The sequence below is a fragment of the Petaurus breviceps genome, unplaced genomic scaffold, assembly GCF_028583685.1.
Source record: "Petaurus breviceps papuanus isolate PSGF00001 unplaced genomic scaffold, PetGlider_PUasm1.0 151, whole genome shotgun sequence".
Taxonomy (NCBI): Eukaryota; Metazoa; Chordata; class Mammalia; order Diprotodontia; family Petauridae; genus Petaurus; species Petaurus breviceps.
This window is the reverse complement of record NW_027185712.1, coordinates 29,337,750-29,348,972: the sequence shown is the minus strand read 5'-3', so window position 1 is coordinate 29,348,972 and position 11,223 is coordinate 29,337,750. Positions and strand designations below refer to the sequence as shown.

At 36.2% G+C, this 11,223-nt stretch overlaps 1 protein-coding gene across 1 annotated transcript in view; it reads right to left on the bottom strand.

The window, feature by feature from the left end:
* Positions 1-9,738: 9,738 nt before the first annotated feature.
* The window catches only part of UBE2QL1 (ubiquitin conjugating enzyme E2 QL1), a 64,560-nt gene continuing 63,075 nt past the window's right edge, over positions 9,739-11,223 (bottom strand). Inside the window, exon 2 of the mRNA XM_069076872.1 lies at positions 9,739-11,144. Coding sequence (XP_068932973.1) covers positions 11,013-11,144 — 132 coding nt within the window. The 3' untranslated portion in view covers positions 9,739-11,012. The remainder of the gene's footprint in view (positions 11,145-11,223) is intronic.

The window sequence follows — 11,223 nt, the reverse complement described above, 5'->3', positions numbered from 1 at the left end:
ACAGTTATATAATGAATTAAAACAGTGACTTAAATGGGTGTATGTCGAAGATGTTGCTTCATCATGGACTTAATTACAGACATTTAGCTTGATGATTTGAATTGATAGATTGTCCCAACTTCAGCTACAGATTTAGAAGTCAGAAGTCCTTGGTTCTATGTCTACTAGGGTCTTGCTGAGGTCCTTTTCTTAGCAGGAATTAGCTCCTCCTGTATCATCCTGTCCATTTGTAAAATAAGAGAAATATGTTTCCTATCTATGTGGGACAATTCTATCTGATTCTAATATGCCACATAGTCAAAGAGTTCTGGGAGCAATTAACAGTGTATGCAGGGATCTTTAAAAGTTGGAAATTAAGCACATAGAGGGAGGATCTATGGCCTATCTAAAAAAGGAAGAAAAAAACTAGACAGGAGAAGTGGCATTTGAGCAATATGTTACAATAAAAATAATTTGGAATTGAGGCATTTTATGGAAAAAAGAGCACTATGAAAACAAAACAACAGAAGTTAATCACAGAATGATAGTGATAACAGACATTAGAGCTTTCATTTTTTGTTAAGTAAAGTGGAAAGAAAACTGGGGAAATTAGTGAAAATAAAATGAGGATATGTGAAAAGGCTTTGAAAATTTTAATATTTCTATGTAAATACAAGATATTAAGGTGTATTGTAACAGTTTAAATGGAGTTAAATTATATTCAGCTATCACATAGTCTTGGGTGTTCAGGATTAACAACATTTTTAAAATTGATGACTATATTTTAATAAAAAGGAAGGGTTTTTGGTCATGTATGATTATAAAGTGCCTCAGTGAATCATTTAAACTTGCTGAATTAGATAGTGTCATCATCCACAGAAAACGGATGATTCCTGTGTACCTTACTTGTGCCGTAGGTTTTATGTGAGAATAAAATGAGAAAGCAACTGTGTCTTGTTTATCGTTGCATATCCTGAAAAGTGTAATATACATGGTATATTGCACATAGTAGGTGCACAACAAGGGTTTGTTGAATGAAAACACTTTGGAAAATTTAAAGTACTATGAAAATTTAGGGAAAGAAAACCCCTCTCCACTAAAGGCTACTACATAGAATGTACTTTCTGTTTTTAAAAATTACTTAATTGAGTGTTGTTAAGGACCGTGAAGGGGTTCATTTCTCTTGTGATCAACTTGGTTTTCACATAAGTCTCATGATGTTGTAACTGCCTGTTGACAGAGTCTAGAAACTAAATGGGAGAAAACACATATACACATATACCACACATATAAATCTGTTAATTCTTTAAAAATGATGCGAGATGAACAGAAAACAACATGTCATAGGTGCCAAATATCATTAAAGTCTATTGTCATCTTCTGGCAAGATCATCACAAGCTGGCAGAGAGAAGACTAGCATAGGCTGAGGAGAAGTGGGGATTTTTATATTTATGGCAACAAAAGATTCAAACATTTTCACCTTATAAATTTTTTCCCCATGTAGGGACAAGGGAAAATGAAATTAAAGTGTGACATTTGCTTTAGCACGGGGACAGAACTCCAGGCTATTTGAAAAGGCCTTTACTCTATTGCAAAAGGAAGAAGTTTTTATAATTTATAAAATTTCATATCTAATCTCCAATTGAAGCAAAAATAGACTAGTTTGTTAAAGTATGCTGCTTAGAAAGCAAAAGCCATAGTTTCTATCCTTGCAGGGCTAATTAGTTTTATTGAGAAAAAACCCTTCCATTGCCATAGATTAAACATAGTCAACTACCTCAGAAATGTGTGTTAATGTTCAAAAGGAGGGAAAAGAGTGTGGATGATTTAGCACTGATCCATCACCAGGTCTGGTAAAATAACTAAGAGAGAATGTCTCACTAATGGAGGGTAGGTGGGTCAATACTGCCGTATTCTCATATCAAAGAAAGGGTACATATCAAGCTGACATCAAATTTACAGTTCTATAGCTGATGGTGGTTTCTTCCTACTGTAAGAAAAGTCATCAGTCTGGCTGCACAGTTCATCTTGCATTATGATAGCAAATTAGAAAGTGGTTGGCTCAGTTTGGTAACATTGACAAAACTTGACAAAGCCATTCAGCAAATGCTTTAAAACATAAAAAGTAGACTCTGTAGTATTAGTGAGGATAATTATCCTAAGTTTTTTTTTCACCATTTGAGTTTAAAGCACTTATATGGAAATTTAGCTACTCTTTAGTGTTGTTGCTATATATTTGTTTTCCCAAAGAAGTATTGTGCTAATTCGGTAATACATTACACTACAATTTTGTGCTGAGTGCACAGTTTCAGTTTTGTTGAGAAACTTTAATGGGAATCTTTGGCAAACAAGTCTACAAATCTTTTTAATGCGAATGGCAGCTGAAGGAGAGGTCTTCTAAATCACGCAGACACTTAATTAGATTTGGTTCAGTTACATTTCATTGATTTTTATAGAGAATACCCGTGACATGCTTCAAAGCCTCCATTTGGCAAACCACAAATAAATTAAAGCACAAAAGATCATAGAGTATCACATGACAAAAAACACGGCAACAATGGACCACAAAAGATAACGAATGTCAAGAAAACAGGCAAAAACAACTGAATTTAAACCATGCAAGTATGTAACAAGTATTCAGCATAAAGTTATTTACTGGATTGATATGTTAATAATTTAAATGCTTTCCCAAATTACTATTTTTCACTTTAGGAAACTGACCCTTGGTCTATCTTTCTCACACATACACTCATATTTATACATGCACACTCTTCCTGTATTACTTGCCACACTGCTTTTCTAAATTTCTTATTTAATGCCACATTCTTCTCCCCCCCCCACATTGAGGATTGCAGATTAATAACTTTGGAAACAGCATATTTCAAAGGTATCAATGGAAATTATAGTTGAGATTCTCAATCTTCACAACAATCCCACTAAGGTATATCAGCATTCTACTACTGTAATTATGGTGTAAGACTTGCAAAATCAAAAGTTCATCAAAAGGCAAGGCAATTAGAAATAAGACAAGCACATCTGAGTAATATCATTATTTCTATTTTAGATTGGTTAATGGTATTACCAATGATTTATCCAAGACTTAGAGATGAAAAGTGTTGGTATATGCACAAAATATGACAGTTGAACTCACACATAAGTGCCGCAGAAGGAAACACAATTTTAAGTTGTAAATTGATATTACATACCCAAATGCTTAGAAACATGACTAAAATTCAAAGTACAGTAATATTGTACTCATGCGGTAAATTTCAAAGCATAACACAAGTAGCTAGTGACTTATTTACAAAAGCCACAATCATTGTATAGTTACTTTTAAAATCACAAGTACCCTTTAAAGCACCTGCTCACTTCCTTTTATAGTGTTCTCTGAAGAATAAGATGTAGGAAACTTTCTTTGTAACATTTCTATGTGTACAAACTAAGATCTCTTCAAGGACTGTCCAAAGTGGAGGCAATTTTTATTAAACTCAGAATGATTTACATCTAGTTACTCTAAAAACCTTGTGAATTGTTGGACTAGAGATTTTCTGCATGTAAAATCAATATAGATCAAAGTCCCCTTCTATACCAATTTGAAATGAGAATGAGGTGATGGTCTCAGTGCCTTCACAAACCAGCTTTAGTTTTCAGCTTATTTCTTCCTTAGGGTTTGAATGGAACAATATGCTACTTCTTTATTTATTTGTTAACTGAAAGAATGGGAAAATGGACCGCAATGTCCAAAGTTAGGTAAGCTTAAAAGAGCTATCTAGCAGTAGGAAATAGTAAATCTGTTTACACTTTTATTATATACTGTTACGTTGATCCAAGAAAGGTTTGGGCATCTGGGCTCCAACAAATTCAATTCATGATTTGTATGGCCCTGTTATGAGATGCAATATATATATTTCTATTTTGAGTTTTATTTCTTATTCAAAATCATTAATGTTGAGAAAGTTTTGCTCATGTTTTATAGAACAGCGGCTAAAAGATACGTTATGAACTTGGTCATCATTTGTTTTCTTTAATATTGACATTTTCTAGCCTATCTGCTTGGCAGTAATCCCTCTGCTCCTCAAGTAGTTCCTAAAGTTATATCAATAACTATTAAAGAATAAATCAGTAGCCTTTTCCTTTTAACCAAACGATGATTTATAAAGTTCAGAAGCTACCCCCAACCTGATTACTAAACTTGTTATACTACTTCACTGTTTTTCAGAGGAAATCAAATCAAATCAAAATACAAGAGTCTGTTTAATATCATCCATTCAGAACTATAATACTGTCAAACTCCATCATACATTGAGTAGGGCATGCCATCTCACATCCCTTGTCTTTTCTAATTCGCTTTAAACGAGTGGTAGGTAGATCATTTTGAACAACTCACAATCAAACTTTGAAGGACACTGACTTTCTAATGATCTCCAAGAAGTAAATTCTTTAGTGTGATTCAGGTTTGAAGTGACTAATGGACTTGATCTATATTTTTATTACAATTATAGGGCCCATTCCCTCATAAACTTTGCTTCTGTATGGGTAAGAAAAATAGCAGGACCTCATTATAAGTTCTGCTCTGGCAAGAATTTGGATTAGGCATGGCATAATATGGGAGGCAGCATGGCCTAGTGGATAAGGAGATGGCCTCACAGTCAGGAAGACTTGGGTTAAAGTCCTATCCCTGGCACATCCTGGTTATGAGACTGGGTAAGTCACCTAATTTCTCAGTGCCCCAGACAATTCTCCAAGACTCTAAGTTGCAGAGAAGGTATCCATCTGCACTGGTAGAAGAAGTTCTGCATGGGTAGTTCCCTACCACAATGAAATCACAAGTCTAAGAAACATAATGTAATACTTATTTAATCTAATGTAATTATAAACATAGTATAACGAAAAGCATTGAACCTGAAATCAGGAGAGAGATTTGTTTCTGAGCAACCCAGTTTTGCCAGTGTGTGGTCTTTGGTAAATCATTTCCCCTGTCTGGGTCTCAGTTTCTCCATTTGTAAAATGGAGGCATTAGAGTAGATGATCTTTAAATTGTTTTCCAGCTATTACATTCTAAGAGAACAACATTTGGCAAAAATCCAATATTCCACAGTTAGCTATAAGGTTACTTCTCATCTTTTTTGACAAAAATTCTAGAATGCATGAGCTATTACTATTCCGTCATTAGCATTATGATGGGATGCCACTATGCCATTTTCTAGAAAATGGTGGCAGTATTTTTCTAAGAGTACTAGTCATAAAGGTCATAAGACCATAAATTTAGAGCCAGAAGGAATGTTAGAAGTCACCTAGTCCAACTCCTTCATTTTATAGATGAGGAAACTGAGGCCCAGAAAGGGAAAGTGATTTGTTTAAAGTCACAGAGGTTGTCAATGGCAGAGTTAACATTTGATGAATCTCACAGCTAATTAAATTCATCTTGTGCCCCTTTACTTTCAAAGAAGCACAAATTTAAAAGTTTGGGTGGCTAGGTGGTACAGTAGATAGAGCAATGGCCCTGGAGTCAGGAGGACCTGAGTTAAAATCTGGCCTCAGACACTTGACACTAACTGACCTTGGGCGAGTCACTTAACCCCAACTGCCTCATCTCCCCCCTCAAAAAAACAAAAAAACAAAAGAAAATCACTTGAATCCAGGGTTTGAATTTAAATCCAGTGTTATTTCCATCATACCACATTGCCTCCCAATGGGTACATAATCCCCTTTCTTCTTCCCTGATCCATGCTGGTGTATGTATTCTTTGAACATGGATGTCAACAGAACTTAACCATTCTCCTGTCCTTTCTTGTGGAAGATCACTCAACTATGCCATGGGGGACTATTACTTCCTAACTTAGAATATAATGGTATGATACCTCACTCTTTCCCCACCTAAGGAATATGGGAGTGAAGCAGTCAAATGCAATGTGTAGATGAAGGGAGAAAGGAAGAAGAGAGTGAAAATAATGGGCTGTGTCCTTCTCCAACCCCTCTTCTATGTCAGATTTACTTGACTCTGTTTTCAAGTCAATGTGACAGAGGATCAAGTTCATTACTAAAATACTCATAAGTGTGCTACAGGGTCCAGGATTATTTTCAGAGGTACTGTAGTCTAAGGAGAAACAAACAAAAAAAAGGCCTAGTTTGGAAGTTTGACATTCTTGACCAACTGTGTAATTGTCTCTCTGTGCCTTGGCTTTCACAAATGTAACAAGAATAAGCACCTCTTCCACTTCTTCATGGCAAAGTTGTTAGGATAAATAATAATGGCTCTACACTACCCTAACTGACTTTATTTCACTCTTCCCTAACCTTCACCCTCCTCAAGTCACATCAAATTTCCATGATTCTCTAAGGACATCATCCTCATCCCCACTTTTAGGTGCAAAGGAGGAATAAGAATTTTAATAGTGAGGAGTAGGGAGGGAGGGAGAAGGGAGATGTTTAGATGGTGTGTCATTCTGGGGGACTTAGAGCTACATGAGACAACTGCCAGGAGTTTGGGGAGACCAGAACTAAAAAACGGTAGTTAAATGCTAAAAGGAAGGCAGCAGGATTTCCACCTAGATGTGCACTCTACCTTCTCCTTCCTATGCTATGTATTCCTTCTCCCCTCCTCTAATCCCACCCTCTACCCCTATCCCAGGTCCCAGGACTCAAAACTTAGCCTAGTGCTTTTAGAACTCTAGCTTGGGTACACAATGGACTGGTCTGGAAACCTAATCACCATTAAATATTGTTTCTTTCAGAAAATTCTTCCAAGTTCCAAATTGATTTAGAAATTAACTTTCTCAATTCAATCCGTCTTTAAGTAGGGGATTGCTTATACACAGCATTTGGCTAGCACTAGGGAGAGAATACTGAAGATCAGAAATATGGAGAGCACGCAGAGACAAATTATCGTGGGAGAAAGGAGCTTAGTGTTCAGGTGATGCACAAGGGTAGTCACACATCTCTGTGTGAGAGGGTTCTCCCTCATTCTCAGTTTGGAATTTGTGGGCCTTGCTGCCCCTAGTTCATTGAGGTTACTCCAAAATAAGTGAATGTATGGGAACTTGTATCTAATGAAAATTTGAATCCACTGTACTAGGCTTTCTTTTATGGTCTATCTGAAGCAGGAATAGCTTTCCCAAGTACTGCATTATTTATTCCTATTATTTGTGGGAACATCCTACCCTACCTTCCTGGATGGAGGGGGTCTTGAACAAGTTACTTTATCTCAGCGGGGAGAGTAAGAAGGCATCTCTTTCACAGGGATGGTATGAAGTTTAATGTCAATGTTTGTAAAATTATGCTTGGACCAGACAGCCAGAACATGACCCATGGTAGTTATAAAAATGAGTCAATAGCCAGGCTCAGCTGTTTTTGACTAACACTGACCACATTTGCCTATAGGCCAGAAAACCATACTTTACTCATAACTGAATGCACACATCCAGATCCTGGGAAAGGAAGGACATAATGGAGAAATTTCAAAGTTTAGTATAATTTTAGAGTTAGGAGGAGCCTTAGAGATCATCTAATCCAACATCTAAAACTTACAGAACAGGAAACTGAGGCCCAAAGAGGTTAAGTGCCTTGCCTGACCTTGGGCACTGCTAATAAAGAGCAAAGCCAGGATTCAGACTCAGTATCTTGGACTTCAGAATCAATCCTCTTTCCATTGTACCATACTGCCTCTTTAGTTCTTTTGTTCAAACAAAAAATAAAATCTGTTGCAGAACAAAGAAAACAACCCATCTTTATTCTAATGCTATTCTTTTACTTAAGGAAATGGCAGGAAAATTCTAATAAACTACAAAACAGAGATTCTTTTTAATTAAAATTCTTTCCAGGCCTAGTTTAGGATCTTCCAATAAGAAAGCTACTGGTACCAAAGCATTTTTTTCTTTACTATTAAGAAAAAATAACAAAAGTTGCCAGTGTTCAGGGGAGCAGATGTTTTCCAAATTTTAAAAACAATAAAATAGATACATCATTCTGTGCGCCAGTTTACAGTGGCTTTTTAATCAAACCAACTTATTCCATAGTTTTTATTTGGCATCCTTCTCCTTATAGTAAGAATGCCACAAATGATGGTCTCCTTGTAGAGAGCTTTGTAAGTTCAGTACACTTCAAGCTCTCTCCTAGATACCTTCTGTTCACATGTAAGGAAATTGGAGGCACTGATTCTGTAAGTGACCAGAGCATGGCATCAAATATGAAGGCAATGAATGAGGCAGGAATGGAGTCCAGACTTAGGACTTTCAGATGCATAATGAGCTAGGTGGTTTGGACAATGCTGCCTCATTTTCTATAAATTATAATGAAAATAATATGCAGAAGACATACACAGAAGTACAAGCAGATGCTGGAAAGCAAGCCTATTTCCCCTTTCATGTACATAATTATGGGATAAACAATGCTGAAGATAATGATCAAACTCCTGGGCTACAACTCTTATTGTTTCATCATTTGTACAACATTCAGTTGGAAGTTTTGTACCTCGAACAATAAGTTTGAAGAACTGATAATATTTTTAAAGCAAAGTAATTGATGGGCATCACAGAATTCTTGTGTTCAATTTTTGTTTCCTTAAATAAAGCCTTGGAATCTTGCATTAGGTTACAGCTTTCATGAGGAATGGTTGCTTTTCATCTTAAAATTTTGAAATACTTAGAGGAAACCAAGGGGAAAGAAACCCCCCCCAAAAGTTTATCATTGTTTTGTAGGGGATAATCCCTAATCAAGAAAGGCAGTGTGGTGCAGTGGCTAGAGAGCAGACCTCTAGGCAAGAAGACCTGTGTTCAAGTCCTGTCTCTGACACATACTGATTGTGTGATCCTGGCCAAGTGATCTGACTTCTTAGGACCCCAAGCAACACTCTAAGACTGTGGGTTACAAGATAGTTGTCAATCTGGATTGGTAGAGGGAGTTTCCTTTTTGGGAACTCTTTATACTGGTGAAACCACAGATCTATATTAAAAAATTCTTGTCAAGCTTATCTGTATCTTTTGGATTCTTTAAAACAAAAATCTAATATAAAATAATTCCATTGCAATGAAATCATCTTCATCATCTAACACCTCAAATGCCACCCCATAAATTGTACTTTTCAAACAGAGAATTTCACTGCAGAGGATCAAATGTGACTTCCTTTAGTTCATTACAATATACTTTCATACCTATCTTACAAGAAGCAAGTGCTTTTGAACAGAAAAGTGAACAGGGCAAATTTCCTCTCTCCTTAGTGGAAATAGAATAGTTAAGACTTTTGACAACACTCAAGATAGTCACTTTTGGCTTGATGAAACAAGATGGTGGATTTATTTTTAATGAGAAAAATTTGAGCTTTTAAAATGCAAAAACAGCAGTAGCTAACATGTGACTACTTGAATGCAAAGACTGAATTTTGTTAGTCACCAAACCACACTGGGTAACTTATAACCATCTGTTCTTTGCAGCACTGTCTCTATGAACTTTAAAATCCTTAGACCAAATAAATGAGCTCCTCATCAGCCAAAATTGCCTGAAGCAGCATAAATAATTACGAAAAAGGATTCCCTACCCCCAACCTTCTAACTCATAACAAAAATGCAACGGGGAACTGTTTAGAGAATTTGATCAGAATTACTGGCTTATATGCATAGGCTGGGATAATTTCAATAATGTCTTTTTGACAGGACTACCTGTTATGATCAATCAGTATTTCTGGTATTAGGAATAAAAATGCTAATAGGGTAAATATTTTAAGTGCAAGAGTATCCCCAAATGATTGAATTCTTGAAACAGTGTAACAGGTATGGGTGATTTTATTTAAAATGTGTCCAATAATATTTTCCATTTGGAATCACCATTTTTAACCTCTTTTCACAGATCAATATAAACATTATTTCTTGCTTTCTTAGATTTTTTTTAAAGAAAGTTTTAAGTAATTTAACAGAAGAGAAAAATGAAATCCCAAAGATTAAATAACAGGACATTTATATACAGCAGTGGGTTCTCTCACATATTGGGATCAAAGTACATACAATGACTATTCAGTTAAAAAAAAATCCAGCCATGCAAATCATCTTACAATTCACATATTTTACTTTTTTGAAGCTCTGACTTTCACATCCACTGGCACATATTTTAAAATGTCATATTAACTTTTGTGAACGTAAACTGACATACTTTTTTGTGTATGGTTTGCCAGTTGAAAGCTGACAGGCAAATAAACAAATGTGCTATCATAGCAACACTGCATTATACCAGTAAAAGAAAAAAAAACAACCCTATTCTTATTCTACCATCAATTAATTACTTTGAATCCCAGCCTGGAGTAGGGGTTGCACTTTTTATTGGAAATATCACCAGTCTTTTCTCATTTTGTCTGTGAATAAAAGCATACCACAAAATCAGAATGGAGAGTACATTTTGACCAAGTGGGCAAGTTCATCCTACAGATGACCTTGTACCACGAGAACCTGGAAATGTCAGAATTTTTTTTTCTATGAGGCAAAAGGTCAGAGAGATCACAAATGAGGTCTAAATTTAGTCACAGCAGACCATAGCTCCACATAAAGACAAATCTTCAAGTTACGTTGATTTGCTAGAAAACGAAATGAAGATAAACAGCACAGCAAACATGTATCTGCAATGCACTGCTTCCCTATTAAAGATGAACAGCTTCATTTACATTGAAATGGACTGAGCAGAAATGGACAGATTTTCCATCTCTGCTCTTTGGTGCAGCTGTCATGGCAAGAAGGTGAAGACAATATGAACTGTATGGGGGGGAAGGTGAAGGACTGGAAATGACAGCATCTCAACATTCATTCTAAAGTGGCTTCAAGATGACCATTTATTATTGAAACATAACCCTAAACAGTATTTTTTCTACCCAACTCTCTCCCTCCCTCTTTCTCTTTCTGTAAACAATCTGCTCATAAATAACTTAGATGTCTCCTTGACATTCATGGTACAATATCTAACAGAAGCTGACGTAGAAAAGGATGAGTGATGTCATAGTATCGGTATGTTTGTTTTGTTTTGTTTTAAGCGTCTAATGCAAGGGTTGCAAACATCAGCCATCAGAGACCGGAGGGGTGACCCAGCCATACTTTTCATGAGTCTTCACCAGACTCTTAAACGTCGCTTCCGCTTCCTTGCGACTGAAGGATTTTTTGGATTTGCCAGCTTTTCTACAGATTCGGCCCTGTATGGGAGAGGGAGAGAGAGAGAGAGAGAAAGATTGGAGAGAGAGAGAGAGAGAGAGAGAGAGAGAGAGAGAGAGA